Here is a 19776-nt window from a genome sequence, read left to right as displayed (position 1 = left end):
GCCAGGTGTTTCTGGGTGGGTGCTAAGTGTCTGAGCCTGGATTCGATCCCAGGTCATCCCAACTCTGGGGCAGGTGCTCTTACTCACTGTGCTACCTGGCCGCCCCTCATTCCCTCACTCTTGACAGATTCAGTTTTGTTGGGTAAAATTCTGAGAGGTCTTGGGGTCTGGAACTATTGCAAACTGGAATGAATTTAAGGTTATCTATGAACCCACTAGATCTTGTAATGTGACCTTGATGTCTTCCTGTCTCTATACCTGGCCACTCTAGCTGCTGTGTCTGAGAAAGGCAGGAAGAATCTGTTTAACTCCATCAAATATCTGTCTTTTCTTCCTTTCTTCCACCTTCCCTTCCACAAAGAAAAAACCCAACAAACCCACCACCACCAAACAAACACATACTCTTACTGTAACATTTGCTGGTGGGGCAAATAGGGCAGGGGCAGTTCATGGCCAATGGCAAGGCTGAGATGTAAAAGACTTTGTGGTATGTGGCAGAGAATTCGAGATTTGGAGTCTGGAGCAACCGGGGTGCACATCCTGACTGCAATGCTTAAACAGCCTTGTGTGTTTGGGAGAGTCACTAAAAGTCTCACTTTCTTCATCTGTGAAATGGGGGTGAGAATACTTGCCCTATATGCCACAATAACACAGGTTATTGTGAATGCAGTGTCCCTTAAAATAGGTAATATAGGTCAGCTAGGTCACTCAGTAGGTACAGCACCATTTAGGAGGACCTGAGTTAAAAATCCCACCTCAGACACCACAGTAGCTGTGTGACCTTGGGCAAGTCATTTAACTCCGATTGCCTCAAAACGAAAGAAAAGAAAATTTGTTATGTGGAAATAGCCATGCTAATGGTTGGGGATACAGAGAGAAGAAGGGAGATAGCCTGCTCTTAAGAAGTTCACACTCAGTTCTTTTCTGGCTAGTCTTCCCCAGAACCAAAGCACTTCAAGGCTAGAATCAGCCCGGGAGGCAGTATTGGTCCTGGGCAAAAGTCGTCAAAGGACTTTATCTTTGGGAACTTTCTAGCACTGCCTTTGTCTCCAACCTGTCCCCATACCTCCCAGCCTAGTGCTTTGTTTCTCTCTCATTTATCTTAAAATTAATCAGGTGTGCTCATTCAAACTAAAACTTTAGTATTTTGAGGGGCTATGCTTTCTGGGTATATTTGTATTTTAAGGGAGTTCCTCAGGGAGAGAGAGGGAAATTAATGTAAAGGAGTGTATACCAGGCATCAATGGGATGTGTGTGTATGTGTATATCTATACACATGTATGTATGTATACACATGTATACATCAAGTAATTATATATTATATTATATATAAATATATACATACATATGCACAAAACCATATAGCATACACACATGTATATATTAATTTAATATAACATCAACACAGTATATATAATCATATGCACACACATTTTACACATATACATATATGTAACATATAGCATACATATATGCATATGTGCACAGTACACATTATATATTAGATATATTTTATACAATATATATTTACACACATACACACATAAACCATATAGTATACATCTATGTATATATAGTACACACATATAAAAATATATAGCATGCGTACACACACATATATGTATATATTTGGGAGGGGGAGCTCTTTAGGATCCTTCAAATCATCATGTTCCAACTGCTTGCTCTGCTTTCAGGTAAAGTCAAGTCAAAAAGCACTGAATAAGTGCTTATTTTGTGCCAGGCATATACTAAATGCTGGGCATAAAAACAAAAGCAAAGATAAAGATGATCCCTGCCTGGAAGGAGCTTTTATTTTAATAGGGGAAGACAGCATAAAATGGAACTTAAAAGCAGCTGGGCGTGGGAGGTAGCTGCTCCAGGGGGTTTGCTGGTGATGTCCCAAATATGAAGGATGGTTGACCTGGGCCTTCCTTAAAATGGAGGTTCCTGGAAGAGCTCATCATTGGGAGAAGGGGCCTTCAGGGGCAAGAAAGGAGGCGGGGGGGGGGGGGCCCGGGTCGAGGAGGTGCAGTGAATAGAACACCGGCCCTAGAGTCAGGAGGATCTGAGTTCAAATCTGGCCTCAGACATTTGACACAAAACTAGCCGTGTGACCTTGGACAAGTCACTTAACCCCAATTGTCCTACCTTCCCCTCTCCAAAAAGAAAAAAAAAAGGAAAGAAGGAGGCAGCTGAAATGGTGACTAAGTCCAGAGAATGGGTAAATTTGGTCTTTTCGGGGTTGGGACAAGAATAAGAATTAAAGGGACCTCTTGGAGTCACTTATTAATACTCAGGTTTTGCTCTTTCCAACTGCCAAGAGATGGACTGGCCCACAAAATAGAGAAGTACCACCTACTGGGTACTCTGTGCCCTATGGTAGGAGGGAGGCAGGCTGGCTTTGATTAGTGATTTTCCTCCCCCTGTTGAGGGCAGAATTTTGGGAGAGCAGGTTCAGCTGTGAAAGAATTTGCTTAGATCTTCTCTTTTAGCCAATGGGAGCTTTTTATTTTACATGAAAAATCATCACAAGCCTCCTTAGCAAGAAAGCTAAGCAAGACCCCAATGTTTGGGGTGTGATGCTTATATAGAGGTTTCAGAATGGCGATATAGTTTTGGATGATTTTATGGAGGTCAAAGATCAAAGACAGGACAAGAAGGGATAGGATGAAGAAGACCTGGGGACTGGAAAAGTGACTCAACCCTTAGGGCCCTGTTGTCTTTGATCTCTTTTCTGGCTGGTCACATCCAGGTCTTATCTCCTGTTTCAGGCCCTGCTTGCTCCATTCTCCTCAAGCTCTTTTTTCTCCCTCATTACCCTGACTACTCTTGGACAGGGTCTTTACCTAGTTAACACAGAAGCACGGACTGTGTCCTTAAGGGTTATTTTAGTCCAACCCATACCAGGGCAAGCATCTCTTCTATAACACTGAGGACAGGTATGCCACAACTTCTACCCATTACTCCCTATTCTGCCCTCTGTGGCAAAGCAGAATCAATTGATTTCCTCTTTCACCAGACAGCCCTTCAAACCATAGGATTATAGTTGTAGAACCAGAAAGGACTCTAGAGGTCATCTAGTCCAAGCCTCTCAATTGACAGATGAGGCCCAATGAGGAGAAATGATTTGATCATTTCTGGCAAAAGTCTAGAATGTGTTAAAAGGATAGTTTGTCAAAGCAAAGTGGAAAGTGTTCATCAGTAAAAGCTAGAATGAGCTGGTCCTTCCAAGTTCACTTCCTTTTTTTAAAGAGTTGGAAACTGGTGGACCAGGAGAAAGAGATAGACATATCTGTGTTTTGGCAAAGCTGAGATAAACTTCATGATAACTTTGTGGAGATGATAGAGATATGTGGGCTAGAGCGGTGCTGTCAAACTCAAAGGGAAGAGGGGATGGAAAATAGAGGGGAGGGGGCATGGGGAGGAGAGGGGGGATGGGGAGGAGAGTCACTAATCCGTACACAAGGATCCCTGCTAGCTGCATACTGATTTAGTTTTGAAATGCAATATTATCTATGCTTTATTGCATTTTTATTTATTTTGTCAAATATTTCCCAATTACATTTTAATCCAATTCCCACTTCACTTAGGAGGGTTGTGCACCAGGTGTATGACATTTCTGGGCTAGTTTGTATAGGTTAGATAGATCCAGAACCAACTGAAGGAGTAGACATAAAGAATGGTAATTAATAAATTGATTCCAACCTAATGGAGTGTCCCAGGAATCAAGGCTTGACTCTTCCCTTAAACAATTTTCTCTTCAATGAATATGTAGATGGTGTAATTTATTAAATTTGTAGATGACCCAAAGCAGGAAGAGACAGTTAACATATTCAACCACAGAATCAGGAAGCAAAGAGACTTTGACAGGCGAGAGTGACGGAGAAATCTAAAGGGAGGAGGTATAACAGGATTTCGTTGGAAAAATCAGCTGTATAAGTACAGAGTCCCTGACTCTTGACTAGGTAACTGTTGGTCATGTGAAAAAGTTCTGAGGATTTTAGTAGACCACAAGCTCAGTATGAGTCAGCAGTGTGATGTGATAGCTAAAAAAAGCTAATTAGACTGAATTAATAGGGAAGTGTCCACTAGGGAAGGAGGTAACAGTCCTGTGTGTGCTGCCCTGGTGAGACCAAATTTAGAAGATCATGTTTGCTTTTGGGCACCTCATTTTTGGAAGGAAATTAAATTGGAGAACATAAAATTGGGGAACCAGTATGATCAGAGGTCTCCAAACCCTGCCACACAAGATGCTACTGAAGAAACTAGGGATATTTTGTCTGGAGAAGTTTAGACTTAAAGAGTATATGGTAGTTATCTTCAAGGCTAGAAAACAAGATTCTTCTTTTAAAAATGAATATTAAAGTGTTTGGGGTCAAATTTCACTTAATTTTGAGTAATGGACTGAATCCCCAATCTTGTTCGTCATATTGGACAATTACCTGAAAGTCCCAAATAAAAGAATTTCTGTGAGCAGTTATTATAGTCTTTATATATTAATTATATTATATACATTATATTATAGCATCATCACATTATATCATATCATACCATACCATACTATATCATACCATACCATACTATACCATACCATACCATAATCATACCACACCACACCATACCATACCACATCATATCACATCATATCATATCATACCATATCATATCATATAATAAATTAATATAGTGTCATATCATATCACATCATAATATTATAGCCTTTATTCTAGCTCCTCAGAGTGCCAGTGGATTGGGGCAGTGGAAGAATAACTGGATTTTGAAGTTTAAGGACCTGGGTTCAAGTTCCAGTTGTACCAATTGTTACCCGTGTGGGTAGAACACAGGTCAGTGGAGATAACCTACACAGGCAGCTTATGTCACCTGTCTCTTGGAGGCTCAGCAATCATGTCAATCAGTGTTTCTCTTTGTTACTATCCTGGTTGGCAGTCCATGAGGGCCCAATGTCCTAAACTCACTGAGGGTGGGCAGAAGCTGTCTTACCACTTACTTCCTAACATCTGGTATATCAATCCCTTGCTAATCCTTTTATGTTTTATACTCTCCCACTTTGAAGATCATTCTTCTTGGAAGAGAAAACAGAAGCAAAATGAATTAATTAGCCCCTCCCTTCCCCCACTGCAGCCCATTATCATCATGCTCTCATCTCAAGTGTGTCTGTCATCTTTCTTCTTCCTCTTTGAGTCAGATGCAACTCAGTAAGCGTTTATTGAGTGCCTACTATATGCAAGGCTTTATAGGGAAGAGGGAGGAGAATATGTGTTTATATAGCACCAAAGTGCCAGGTACTGTGCTAAGTGCTTTACAAATATCGCCTCATTTGATCCTCATGACCAGCCTGGGACGACGGTGCTATTATGATCCTTATTTTATAGTTGAGGGGACAGAGGCCGACAGATTAAGTAACTTGCCCAGGGTCACCCAGCTAGTAATTGTCAGAAGCAGGATTTGAGGCTATGTCTCTCCTGACTGACTACAAGCCACCACCCAACATTGATTCTTTTCTCCTTCAAATTCACCAGGAATTGAATTGTTACACCATGTTCCAGGGGAAGTGAGAGTGGTGAGGAAGGAAGGGGTAGCCTGGCCTCTGTGTGATGGAGGGTAGGCATGTGAACCTGGATGGAGATGATGGCAAAGAGAAATCCCCTCCAGCCCGGAGAACTTCCTTCTTCTGGGGGCACCTTGGGGTCTTATGGGTCTAATAGATGCCCAGCTGCTCACACCCTACTCCAGCCATATCCGTCACCAGCAGTATGGGGTTTGGTTTTCTTTGGCAGATATTTAAAACTGGGCCCTGTCTTGAAGCCTACTCTTGGGAGCAGATCAGCCCAGCTTCCATGCCCTAGTCATCTTTCTGGTTCTATTGTGATATTTCTCCCTCTCTCAGTCTCTCCCCCCTTACCTCCCCCCCCTTTTCTCTCTGTGTCTCTCTCTGTCTCGGTCTCACTTTCTGTCTTCTCTCTCTGTGGCTCTCTGTCTCTATCTCTGTCTTCCTGTAGCACCCTTCTGTCCCTCTGAAAGGTCTTAAAGGAAGAGGAGTGAGTTAGAGTCAGACCCTTGGTGAGGGAGCTGGGGGTGTGCAAGCAGGGAGCCAGAGGACTGTGGTTTCTTTGTGCTTGCTGCTCTGAGAAGAGCCCCACCGTGTACGGCTCATCCTCCTTCCACAAGCTGGAGTGGAGTTAGCTGTCTGTGCCATGTGGAGCTTGTATACAGAAGCCTGCCAAGGTGGGCTCCTCCTGGGTTTTGGGGAGTGTATGACTCTGGAGGGTCCAATAGAAATCTACAGTTTCATTCCGACTGAAAGGGAGAAGCAAGAGGGAGGTCCCTGATACATGCAATGCTTTCTGGGATGGCACTCTGTGCCTGGCTAGGTGAAGAAGGGCAGCAGTCAGTCTGCTTAGCAACCCCAGGATACAGGGGGTCTGGCCTCCAGCCCATGACTCCCCGACGGTCCTCCTCTTCTTGCTTGTCTATTTATATGACAGGTGCTAGCGAATCCCTGCCTCCTTGACCTTGCGCTGTTCTCACCCTGCTAATCCCCACACCTCAGCAACTTGGGTTATTTCTTTGACTTCTTCACAGCCACAGGAGGAAATTACAGAATTGTGCTGAATCCACTAGAAATTCATTCTGTCTAATCTCAACTGGGCTCTCACTGGTGCACTGAAATCCTTTTATTCCATTCTTATTGATCCCCAATCATACTATCCACAGGTATTGTTCCAAACCCTCTCCTCTCTCCTGAAAGCAACCAGGTGTAACCCTTCCCTAAGCCCTTACCTTCAGCAAAGCCTCAAAAGATTCCAGGGCTCCTTTACTTCCCCTCTTGCACATCTCAGAGTTTCTCAATGTTCTCCCTCATCCTTGAGGTGGCCCTCCCACCCCCAGCTCGATAAAGCTAACCCTTCACATGTCATCTTGACTTTGTCTTATCTCCATCCACGACCTTGTTAGATCAATCATCTCTATATCCCTACTGTCATTATGCCTTACTGGCTCCTAACTCTGTCTGCAAACACATTCACAGAATTTCAGACCTGGAAGGGATGTTAATGGCAGCCCCTGAAGGAAAAAGATCCTCTGCTCAAACATAAGTGGACATCCAGCCTTTGCCTGAACGACTCTAGTGAGGGGGAATTCATCACCTACCAAAGCAGCTCATTCTATTTTTGGGTAGTTGTAATTGTTAGCAAGTCTTCCCTTCATCAGGTCTTGCTTTGACATCTTTGTAAATCTCTCCCCATCCACCACCCCCTTCCCAATCCCCCTAAGTTCTGTCTTCTGGGCCAAGAAGAACAAATCTGATTTCTCTCCCATAGGATACTCTTTCAAGTACTCTTGAGTCTTCTCTTCTCCCAGCTAAGTGTCCTACCCCCCTCAAATGTTCCTTACACAGAATGGGCTTAAGGCCCTTCACCTCTTAATCTCTCCAACTAAAAAACAAAACTAAAACTCTTCCCTTGATGTGGATACCCTCTCCACCTGCCATCTTATCTCCCTCCCTTCACTGCCAAACTTCTAGGAAGAATAGTCATCACTTGTTGTCTCCAGTTTTCCTCACCCACCTGCTCCTCAATGCCCTCAATGCTTTTCTTTTCTTTAATTGTAATTTTTTTTCTTTTACACTTAAATACAAATTGAGAAAAGGAAAAAAAAACCCATTGCCATGTACACAGCAGACCCAAAGATTCGATATAAAACAATATATTTCCATTTTAAGAGAACCTATATGATAAATACCACACACTATTTTCAAAGCTGCCCAGCTTTTCTTTGTTTCCTTGTTGGTTTTCTTTTTTTTCTCTGTTGTGCACTTTCCCCCCCCTCCCCCCCACCTTAAAGAAGGCTACAATTAAGTGTGGATATATATACATATACATAGATATCTATAAACATAGACATATATACACATATATACTCAAACACATATATGTAAGACTGTACTAAGCATATTTCTATTTGCCATTTCTTTCACTGGAGGTAGATAGCATCTTCCTTCATAAGTCCAAGTCTTCCCATGTTTTTCTAAATCAACCAGCTCATCATTCCTTACACTGTTTTTTTTTTTTTTGCTTTTTGGAGGGAAATTGGGGTTAAGTAACTTGCCCAAGGTTACATGGCTAGTCTTTTTTGTGTGTGTGGGTGTTAAGTGTCTGAGGCCAGAACCAAACTCGGGTCCTCCTGACTCCGGGGCCAGAGTTTTACTCACTAGCTGCCCTAACAGTATTCCTTTTTGGATTCAGATCCTCAATGCTTTTAAACCTGACTTGCATTCTCATCCCTCTTCTGAAATTTCTCTAAGGTTCTCTAAATTTCTCCAATGACCTCTTCAACACCAAGATCCAATGGCCATTTTGGGCCATCTTCCTCCTTTGTAGCACTGCCACCATTGGACACCCACTCCAGGATATTGATACTTTCTTGTTCCTTGGCCATCATGACTCATGTACCATCATGGGTTCTCTTCTCAGTCTTCTTCAGTAGTTTGTCTTGGTCCCATCCCTGAAGTGAGTGTCTCCCAAGTTCTAGTCCTCTTTCCTTATTTCTCTACACCATCTCCCTTGGCAATCTTATCTCCTCCAATGGTCTTGATGATCATTTCTATGTAGATAATTCTCAAGGCCCCTTTTCTAGTCTTGGCCCCTCACCTCAGCTCTAACCTTGTTGTTCTAATGCCTGCTAGACATTTCTACCTGTATATGCTACAGGTAGCGCATATATCACACACACATATAGCAGGAGATAATAGAGTAATAATACTCATGGTACCTCCAACATATCCAGAATTGCCCCCCGCAACTTATCTCTCTTTCTGTTAATGGCATTACACTTATTATTCACTCAGACTTGAAACCTTGAAGTTGTCTGCCTCATCCTCACCCTACCCTTTCTCAGTCAGTTGTCTAACCCTGCCTATTCTATCCCTGAAATATCTCCTGGATCTTTTTCCCTCCCATTAAGTGACAGTCTCAAAGTCAGAAAAAACTTTGGATATTATTGGACATTTCATTCAACAATGGAAGGAGCACTAATTCTGGAGTCAGAGGACCTGTGTTCAAATCCTACCTCTGAACCTGAGTACCTGTTTGATCTTAGGCAAATGCTTTCGCCTCCAGTCCTCAGTTTCCCTAGATGTAAAATGAGGGGGTGGTACTAGGTGATTTATGAGCTCCTGTCCAGCTCCAGGTCTTTGACCTGTGATTCTATGAATAGTAATCCCTTCTGTGACATCCAGACAAGTGATCTTATAGGCTGCATTTAAAGCCGTCAGTGAAGGGGGAAATAGTGCCTCCCAAGTCAGCCCATCCCACTTTTAGATTGCTAGGAAGTTTTTCCTTGTATCACCTTTGGCCTAAATCTGTCTCCTTGAAACTTCTATCCATTTCTTGTAGTTCTGCCCTCTGGGGCAGAGTAGAACAAGTTCTATTCCCCCTCTGGAAGACAGCCCTTCAAATACTTGAAGACAGCTAGCAGTCCACCCCACCCAGGCCCCTAAGTCTTTTCTTCTCCAGGGCGAGCATCCTTCAGTTCCTTCAGCTAAGATCTTGTGTGGCATGGTCTCCAATGGGAAGCCACTGAAGGAATTTGAATGGAGAATTGCTATCATCAGATCTAGGCATAAGGAAGATGCTGTGTAGGATGGATTGGAGGAGAGAGACAGAGAGAGAAAGAAAGAGAAAGACAGAGAGAGAGAGAGACAGAGAGAGACACAGAGAGACAGAGACAGAGACAGACAGAAACAGAGACAGAGACAGAGAGACAGAGACAGACAGAGACACAGAGAGAGAGAGACAGAGAGATAGAGACAGAGACAGAGATTCAGAGAGAGAGAGACAGAGAGAGACAGAGATTCAGAGAGAGAGAGAGAAGCACCAGAAGACCTTTAGAAGGTGGACACCACAAGCCCTTAGCCAGGTCCTATTGCAGAGCTAAAAGGTGGATGAACAAAAAAAAAAAAAGGTGGATGAACATCTCCATTTGCAAGTGGGTAGAGGGAGCCACATAACTAGGCAGGGTCTCAAACCACGGGGGCACGTTCCCACTGATACCATCACTCTTACTGTCAATAGCTGCCTGCATCGGACACTGTGCTTGTCATTGTACCAGGCAAGTAAATGGGCCCTGTCCCTTGTCTTGTTCTCTAGGAATTGAAATACTGATTTGATGCAGAAAGACCCTATGAGAAATGGAAAACTGAACACTGAACAGGTTATTCAGTTCTTGGATGCTTCTGGCCAATGGCATGCATCTGGTGTCTAGGCTCCCAAGCATAGCTTTTCTAAGAGTCCTCAGAAACAACCTAAGGGCAGCAGTTTTATCTGCATGCCTCTGACCCTAACCAATGCCCACCAACTCTAACCTCTAAACTGATTCTAAAAACTCCCGCTGACAGAAGCTCAGCCAGGGTGGGGGATACAGGTGGGTGGCCTTCTCATGCCTTTCGCTGTTCTTCCCTCTGCCTCTCCCATCCTGGCCCCGAGGTGGAGTGTAAAGGGAAGAGTTTTCAACTTGGTCATCTGGGTTTGAATCCTGTCTCTGGCATTTATTGGTTGAGTACCAGATAGATAAATAGAGCATTTTTGAAGGGCTTATCATGTGCCAGCACTGTGCAAAGTACTGGGAGATACACATATAAAGCAGCCTTTGCCCTCAGAACTTACATTCTGCTTGGGGAAGATGCTAGAAGAGGAGAAGAGGATGAGGGAAGGAGGGTGCCTTCCGGGAGGGTCGGTGAGAATGCTGTGTATAACAGAGAGGCCTGGGCTACTGCACGATAAGAACAAAGCCAAGTTCCCATTGGGTGGAGATGGTATGAGAGTAGGGCTGTGGTGAGGAGGTAGCTGAAGTTAAATACCGAACGAAACCTTTCTGACCCTTGGTTTTCTTATCTGTAAAATGGGAATGATTCCAGAGGTACCTACTTCCCTGGGATGTTGTAAGGCTCAAATGAAATAATGAGTGCTTTGTACACCGTCAAGTACTGATGTCAGCCATTATTTTATTTCTGGTTTGCTGGAGGAATAAAGGGGACTGGGACTTCAGATAGACTTAGTGGGAAGGTCCAGCTTCCACTGCCTAGGACTTGCCTTAGGCCTCCTGACTCCTGCCTTGGGCACCTCCACAGGGGCAACTTCTTGGTCTGACTGATAGAACTCCACCTACCTCTCTCTGCCCCCCAGCTGGTGAGTCGGGGAGCCATATTGTTCCCACTCACTCCTTGCTTTCCTATGTACCTCCTAGACCACTGCTCTGAAGCCTCTCATCAGGGACAGTGGCCCTGCAAAAAAAAAAAAAAAGAAAAGAAAAATTCAACTTCAGCCTAATAACAGTCCCGCCAGGATCCTGGCTTAAGTCTGTAATTTGTCTGGCTCGTTGGCAGGGCTGGCTGGCGGTGATAGGAGCGCTGATGCTTTTCTACTGAGATTAATGATATCCTGGTGCTGGTAGGCGGGAGGCCTGGGCCTTTTATTTTTTATGCCATTAAATGACATCCAGAGACTTCCACTCTGAAGCTGAAAAGCCCCCGTTCCACCACATTCAATTACCCCTGGAGATTATTTGCTGAGTGGGGGATCTTGGAGTGGCGAGGCCAACTTTGACTTTAGGGGAAGGAGAAGAGTTAGGACTAGAGGATTCAGATCCCCTGGGAAACCCCCTTTCCTCCCATTCCAGAAATCTGACTTGGAGTAGTGGGACTGCCCAGGGGCTCAGAGGACCCTGGGGGGTGGAGGAGAGCCAGGTGCTGGTGGTACATCTGGAAAGGACATCTAGGAGCTGAGGGAGGGAGGCATTGTGGGGGTTAGCTGCAGCTGAACTCTCTAAGAGATGGCTAACCGGCATGTGGATTTGGGTCTTCCTCCTACCTAGGTCATCCTTTGGACCACTGTTGGTCTCTCTACAGGTACAGAACAGGGTCAGAAAGAAGGGAAACTCATAGCCGATAGGATGTTACCTTCCCTGATCTCTTCCCCACTTCCCATTCTCTCCCTCATCTGATTATAGCACTTATATGCTTATTATATTCCCATTTGGATCATATCTGTCTTTCTACATGTTTTATTCCTCCCACCAGACACTAAGCTCCTTGAAGGCAGGCACTGGCCTATTTACCTCTGTACCTTCTCCAGTACTTTGACGCAAGGCACAGAACAGCACAGGTGCTTATTAATAAGTGTGTGTCATATGAATGAATGATGTCAGTGCTGGAAGGGAACTTAGAGGTCATCCAGCTGATCTAAGAGGAGGAAGCTTAGGCCTCCAGTGAAGTGACTGACCTACTCCTTTACTTCCTGTAAACAGTTCTGGCAAGACATTTGGTCGTGGGGGTTGGAAGGCTTCAGTGAGTTTTAGATACTATCTGTAAGGTTTTTTTTAAAAAATTATTTCTTAATGACTACTTTGAACAACTAAGAGTTGGTTAGTTGGGGGTGTTCTGGGAATCTGACCGGGCTTTCGCTCTCTTTGGGCTTGGGTGTCCATCTGAGAATCGCCCTAGGAAGGCCCCAGCTGGGGTGCTGCCAAGCCCCTAGTTTTACCAGCTCTGCCAGGTGGGCGGTGCCTGTGCAAGTCGAGAGAGACACCTTGCACAAGTGTTCAAGGATGACTCAGGGGAGGTGCTGGGGCCTGGTGGGGGCCATTGGTACAGGTTCACAGAGTCTCCCCAAAAGAAACCTGGATTGGATTAAAAGGTTGGGGAGAGCAGCAGGGGAGTGGCAACCAGAAACTTCTTTTGATGGGGTGGGGGGAAGGCTTCTCTATCTCCAAGCCCTTAGTTTCTGTTGTTGTTTTTTAAATTTCCCCTCTTAGTACAGCAATTTGGGGGACAGTTCCCATTTTAAGAAAACAAAGTATGTGTTTTTTTTTCTAAAGACCTTGCAAAAGGGCTATCTTGTCAGACTTGACATGCTCTGAAATTTAATTTGGAAAATATAGTCGGTCACCTTACTCCCAATGACCCTTGTCTTATTCACCTATCATACCCTGCAGGCCTTCAACCCAGATACCCAGAGTTACACTTCAGTGCCTGACAAGTCTCATCCCATCCTTTCTGTTTAATTGTCAGGGGATGGATGTAGCACAGCTCGGGCCAAATTTAGACAAGTGTAAAGTGGGGCTCCTCTGGGGGGAGGGTCAGAGCTGAAAGGGACCTTAGAACAATCTGGCCCAACAATCTCATTTCATGAATGAGGATGCAGAGGTTCAGAGTGACTTGTCCAGGATCACTGAACTGTGTACCCCCAGGCCCTTCTCCCTACACCATAATCTGCCTTTCACTAGCCCATCTCTTGTTTGGAGTTTTCTCTCTTGGAACTTCTCCCAGCCCCACTGGCTGGGGGTGTTGGGGGAGAGGTGATTTCCTGGGGAGATTCTCTGAACTCTCTCAACCACAGACTTTGCCCAAGGAGGGAGGAGCTTTGGGGCAGTTGGGCCTCTCTATGGTCAGTTAATAGGCACCCTTGGGAAGCCTCACTTGCCCACTGGGGTGAGGAGGAGGGTTAGGAAAAGAAAAGGAGAATGGATTTCTTTTTGACAGCTGGGATCAGTAGAAGTGACCCTGGGCCAAGCACAGTTTCTTTGGGATGTGGTTTTCTTATCTGTCAAAGGAAAACCATGACACCTATTTAATCCATTTTACAGGGTTTTGTGAGGATCAGATGGAGTGCTTACTGAGAAAGCTCTTTGTAAGGTCCCAAATGTGAGCTGTGGTTATTGCTGGTGGGGCTGTCACTTGGGACCCTTGGATCCCTTTGCTTTTCAGTCAGGGAGGATGAGGATGGCAACAAGGGAACTTTTCATTTGTGGGGATGATTTTTCGGCTCCTAAAAGTTGCAGAATCTCAGAGTTGGCTGAGGAAGTACATAGGGCTGTGTATGTTTATATAAATGTGTGGGTGTGAGAATGTGTGTGAATCTATGAATGAGAAAGGGTGTGTGTGTGTGTTTGTGGATGTGAGCACAGCACTAGACACTATAGGGGGAGAAAAAGGAAGTAGAACACAAGGCTTATCAGGTCTTCAAGAAGTTTCTAAATAAAAGGTGACAATTGAATATTATCTTATTTGAGCCTCACAATAACCCTGTGAAGTAGGTGCTCTTATTATCCCCATTTTACAGTAGAAGAAACGGAGGTAATGGAGGTCAAGTGACTTGCCCAGGGTCATACAGCTAGTAAGTGTCTGAAGCTGGATTCAAACTCAGGTCTATCCACTATGCTCCCTACTTTTGTAGAAGCTCTGGAAGACCTAACTAGCCTGGAGTCTCATTCCTTGGGGAAGAGTCTCAGAACTGAATTCCCTAAAAACCTAGGGGTGAGAGGTAGGGGAGAAGGATGGTTCTTTAAATGGAAACAGCATTCATGGGAAGGGTAATGAAGAGGTTCTGCTCTAATGGATGCTTTAAAAACTTCCCATACTGGGGGGGGGTGCCTCATCACCTAGTGCCTCTATGGAGGCCCTACACCAGCTTCTGGGGAACTCAGCTTAAAGACTGAAAGAGGCTCTGGGTTAAGCCTTCTAATATTAACCATCTACCAAGTGGTAGGGTGTGTGTGTGTGTGTGTGTGTGTGTGTGTGTGTGTGTGTATAGAGATTTTCAGAAAGTCCTTATGTACTTTAAGCTTTAACAACTTAGGCTGTTTCTATCATAGCATTTAAAAGCACATTTTATTACAGTTTAGAATAACTCATCACAAAATCACTCCCAATGTGTTCCTTCAGATCCCTGGACAAACAAGAAATGCTTACTGTAGATACAAAGATAAGCTATTTCCTCTGGCTGACAGAAATTAAGTCCCTATCAGCTTGCCTTTGAATTTTACTCACAAGTTGCTCCTGTCATAGCTACCACTGAAAATGGCTTAAAAGTTAAAGTTTGGAGGCTGAAAATCTGCTTATGGACTTTGGGAGACCCTAGCAACATCTCTAGAATCAGCACACTTGGCCTAAGTGTGGAAGAAGTGGCTGGCATGACTGGATGAAGGGGTGGGGGCAAGGTTTGGGGCAGTGCTTTGAAGGAGGGGAAGGCCACAGGCCATGGACTGTCTTCCTAAGTGTTTAGTTTGATGGGCATCAGGTTGTATCCCACGAATCAGTCCCAAGCCCATTCCCATCCAGGACCAATATTGATTCAAGACTAGAGGAGGCCACTTGACAATTGATCAGCCAAGTGTCAGAGCAAAGGCTTAGGTTTTTAGGGGATGGCAGCCATGGTCCGTCAGTGGAAGAGGTTGTGGGGGTGTGGGTACTGGGATTGAGGTGGGACATCAGAGGAGCTTGCAAATGTTCTCTGGGCCTGAAATCATTGCAGCCCCATTCTCTCTTCTCTTTCCTCTACTCTTCCCAGAATCTAGGAAGGCAGCTTCTGTGCAGTCAAGTGAGACAGCGGGTGGAGGGTGAGAGTGAAGAGTAGAGATTTTCCTTCTTTTCTCACTTAGGCTCTTATGTTTAGATTCTCATCTGATGATCCATTTTATCTCTCTCCCTCCCCCCCCCCCTTCCCTGCCCTACACTGATTTGTTCTGAAAGTCCCCAATGGAAAGGAAGGTTTCCAACATCATATGTATTCCAGAGACTGATAGAGACAGTAGGAGAACATACTTGGGGGGAGGTAGAAGAAGGAGGAGGGCACTGAGAGAAAGTATGTTGGAAGTGGGACAGCTTGATGGAATTTGTACAGTCAGAGCAGGCTGGATCCAAACCTGCCTCCGGGGCCCTTAATGGGGTCTAGCGCCCCACTGGCTGAGCCAATTTTTGTGCCCAGACATGTCTGGGATTGGTTGGGACATTGCTCCTGTGGGCCTGCCTCTAACCTGGGTCTGTCTGCCAGACCTTAGGGATGAGGGCAGACAGGGCTGAGAGAGGGGGGCATGTGGCACCCCACTTTGGTTCTAACTCTCCACTCCCCTGGCCAGAGATGTTTGGATCTGAGGACACAGATTTGTGACAGGAGACACATTCTGCTGAACGGATGGACGCTCACACGCCCCACCCCCATACATCTTTTTTTCCCCCTTCCTTTCTGGTCACCAGAACTCTTCCTTGCAGTGTGGGAGACACAAAGGGCTGGTTACAGCATCACATATTAGGGATCCCCCTGAAGGTATTCTCTCATGAAAAGACAATTAGAAAGATAAGGCCGTGTTCTGGGCCCCAGGTGGCCCTGAGCCTGTAGGCATGTACTCATTCACCCCTTCTTGGATTCCTGTAACTAGTCTGTTTGAGGCCCTCATTACCTCTCACCTGTACTAGAGTAACAGCTTCCCTCTGGGTCTGGTGTCTCCAGACTTGCCCCTCCACCATCTCTCTTCAGCTGCCAGACTAATCTTTTAGAATCTCTGTCCTCTGTCTCTCACTTCCTTGCTCTATGATCTACATTGCCTTTACATTTACCCTGTCAAGTCTTTCCAGGTCCTCCATGATCTGGCTCCTTCCTTCTCCTGTAAAATTATTTCCCTTGCTTTGCCAACACAGGGCTTTCTCTGTGGTGAAATCAGCCTCTTCCCCACACCCCTAAACAATGTGCTTATTCCCAAGGGATGTTAAAGGTGCATGATGTGTTCTGTGTGGGTATCTAAGTGGCCGCCTGCCCCCCACCCCCATTTACAGCTCAGAGGGGTGTTGAGGGCACCTAGCTGGTTATAATAATATTGAGAGCTAAAGTCTGCCAAGTTCTTTACACACGTTGTCTCATTGCATCTCATAGCCCCCATTACACAGATAAGGCTTAGAAAAGTTAAACCATTTGCCCAAGATCACACAGCTAATGAGTGATTGAGGCAGAATTCTATCTAATCTAATCTAATGACTCACAGACCCCACCCTCCGCTTGGTGGCTAATGTAGACTTGGTGTCTTTTTTCTTTAAAGGGCATAGGCTCATTTTGGGGGGATCCCATCGGGGAGTTTCTAGGGACTAGGGCTGGGAATACCTCGTTTGCTTCTCAGAGAATGAAGAGAGTGCAGCCAGGGCTGTGCCAGCTTCTTCTGCCCAGCCACCCTCCTGCTGACTTGTAGAACTTCTCCCCTCTGCCTTGATTGACAACACTGCTCTCTGGCTTACCTTCTCCTGCACCCTGTCCCTCCCACCCCCTCATTTTGACAGGCTGTTGAAATCTCCTTCTTCTTCTTCCTTTTCTTCCAGTTTCCTGGAATGGAAATCTAAGCCACCGAGAGGAGAGGGGGATTCACTCAGGGTTACGGATTTATGTCAAGGAGCTGCTGGAACCTTGGGATTCTGTTCTTCCCTGGTCAGGGGCAGGAGGGGTCCTAGGGATCTCCTCTCTCAGGCTGGGGCTTAGGCAGGGCTCAAGGTTGTTTTTGCCTTGACCAAGGAGGGATTGTGCAAGGAGGCAGAATCTGTGACTAGATTAGGCAGCTATCGAGGAGGACAAGCTGGCAGGGAGGCATTCCAGAGTCCTCTTTGCCTAGATCAGACCCAATTACTGGGTGCAGTTACCAACTGGGGTGCTTGCTATAGGGTTGCTGCCCATACATGTCACTGGAGACCGTAGGGGAGATTGCTCACCCTCTCCCTCTGGGTTTCCATTCAAAGCTATGCTCTTGGTTCTTGGGTTTTGCTGTCTGGGGGAGGTGATACTCCACCAAATAAACACATTTCTCACTGGCTCAACCTTAAGCTTCCCCAAAGAAGGGACACCTTCCATTCCACTGGGACTTCATAGGCTTATGGGTATGGGACCTGAGGCCTTCATTACCCCAGTGGGGTCTGCTCCAGCTGGGCCATGGGTCAAGCCGGAAGTCTTACCTCTTTTAGCCTTTTCCTTGGTGCTCAGGGTGATCGGTTTTCCTCTTTCTGGCTGCTCAAACAGGATGAACTGATATCGATGGAAGCCAGTTTGTGGTGGAGGGCCAGGAGGCTGGTAGCCTGAGGGCAGAGAAAGAACAGTGGAGTGTATACCTCTCTAGTGTAACCCAGGGCAGAGACCCCTGAGGCCTTCCCTTCTCAGGTTTCCCTGGTTACTCCAAGCAGAGGAGAAATCTTCTGGGGGCCAGGTCTCCTCATCGTTCCTACTTGTCCACCTCCAGCCCCCAAGATGGATGGGCTCTCTTCTTATAGCCGACAGAGCCAATATCAATATCATTTATTATCATCAGTATCTCCAGTCCACCTCATTCCTCATTTTGCAAAAGAGGTTTGGAGAGATTGCCAAGTGACTTGCCCAAGGTCTTGAATTAAGTAGCAATGCTGATTCAAACCCAGGTCTTCTGACTCCTGAGCCTGAGGGTCCTTCCATTGTACTAAACATTTGTTCTCTCACCAAATAATTCCTAAATATCTGTGTACAGAGAGCCCTGTGCTAGACTCTGGGGAGATTCAAAGTTTAGGTAATAAGAAAACACAGTCTCTACCCTCACAGACCTTACAGGTGAGTAATACTAACAATATTAGCTGATATTTATACATTTGCTTTAAGGTTTGCCAAATCCCATCACATACATTCTCTCATTAGATACAAGAGCACAGTGCTAATAGTGTCCCCATTTTACAGAGGGGACAAGTGAAACTCGCAGAGGTTAAATATCTTGCACAGGGCTGCACAGCTAGTAAGTTCCTCTTTGAGGAAAGATTTAGGATTTAAGTTGAGGTCCTCCTGACTTGTGGTACGACATGATATGGGGATTGGGGGGCTGAGACACGGTGATAAACTACAAAGGTTCAGGGCCAGGAAAGGCTTCCCCAGAGAGGTAACATTTGAGCAGGTCATAGAAGGGCTTTTTAAGGAGTAGCAGGATTTAAATGGGAGTGTGTGGGGCACCTTCTAGGCACAGGCAACATCCTGAATTCCAGCATCAATACCTGAAACCTCTTCATCCTTGATGATCTGGTGAAAGTGGGCTAAGATCAGGCCTAAGGGAGAGGGATGGGAGGTCCCTGTTTTGTTGCTGCCCTATGACAGCCTTTCTGCTCAGGAAGAAGATCATTTTTCTACATTCTCTATCGGCCCCCCTCCCCCACTTCTTTCTTTCCTTTTTCAGCATTTCCTTATGAACTAAATTCCCAGGGGAGCCAGTTTTTTGGATGGGCCCAAGGATCTGGAAGTGGTTATGGGGGTGGGCTGGATTCAATTCAAAGGCTTGCTCATGGAAGCACTCCCAGTGGGAGTGGTGGCCTGGACTATGGCAGGAGAGCCTACCGAGGACCTTTTGGGGAAGAGAGAGCAAATGCTGGGCCCTCTCCCCTCTTCCTGCTCAGGAGCCAGGTTTGGTAGGGGAGAAGGGTTCTCCCCACCCCACACCCATGCAGACTGTGTGAACTGTGGTCTCAGACGTGTTTAGCAAACCTCATCAGATCATCCTTCCCCTCTTCTCTCTCTCTGGCAGGAGAGAGACTAGAGATAAGAACCCTCCCTGGCCCCCTCTTCCAGCTGGGAAAATTGAGGCCTAGAGTAGGCACTGGCATTCCTTTTTTGCTGGTTTTTTTTTTGTTGTTGTTTTTTGTCAGAAAATTCTGGAAAAGAACTTGGGGAAGAGAATGGGAGAGAAGAAGGGATTAATGATACAAGGAATCTCAGGAAGAAGACTGGACTTTTTAACCACTTTTGCCTCACCTCCACTAAGCCAGTTCACAAGTCAAAGAGAAGCTTCTGGTCTTGGGAGGAGGGTTGGAAGTTGTCCTTTGGGAGGCTCAGAGGGCCTTCGACTAAGGGGAGCAGCCCTGACATCTTTCTTCAGGATTTCTGTGTGTGTGTGTGTGTGTGTGTGTGTGTGTGTGTGAATTATGTGCTAGACTTGGAATCA

General features: G+C 45.6%; 2 protein-coding genes and 1 long non-coding RNA gene across 14 annotated transcripts in view; 1 reads left to right on the top strand and 2 right to left on the bottom strand.

Moving 5' to 3' along the window:
* The window catches only part of PEBP4 (phosphatidylethanolamine binding protein 4), a 416346-nt gene that overhangs the window by 22457 nt on the left and 374113 nt on the right, over window positions 1–19776 (bottom strand). For 9 of the 10 annotated variants that reach the window (XM_069075687.1, XM_069075686.1, XM_069075677.1 and 6 more), the window contains one exon: window positions 17783–17902. In XM_069075687.1, the coding sequence (XP_068931788.1) occupies window positions 17783–17902 (120 nt within the window). Of the gene's footprint in view, window positions 1–10536; window positions 11300–17782; window positions 17903–19776 lie in introns of those variants that run through there. The other variant, XM_069075685.1, reaches the window with a different exon arrangement.
* Window positions 1–19776, bottom strand: part of BIN3 (bridging integrator 3) — a 227159-nt gene that overhangs the window by 121350 nt on the left and 86033 nt on the right. The gene's annotated exons all lie outside the window — the stretch shown is intronic.
* The window catches only part of LOC138152033 (uncharacterized), a 74931-nt gene that overhangs the window by 25668 nt on the left and 29487 nt on the right, over window positions 1–19776 (top strand). The window lies entirely within an intron of this gene.

This window comes from Petaurus breviceps, unplaced genomic scaffold (assembly GCF_028583685.1).
Source record: "Petaurus breviceps papuanus isolate PSGF00001 unplaced genomic scaffold, PetGlider_PUasm1.0 90919, whole genome shotgun sequence".
NCBI lineage: Eukaryota > Metazoa > Chordata > Mammalia > Diprotodontia > Petauridae > Petaurus > Petaurus breviceps.
Note: the sequence above shows the minus strand (reverse complement) of the source record. Positions and strands in the feature narration are given on the sequence as shown.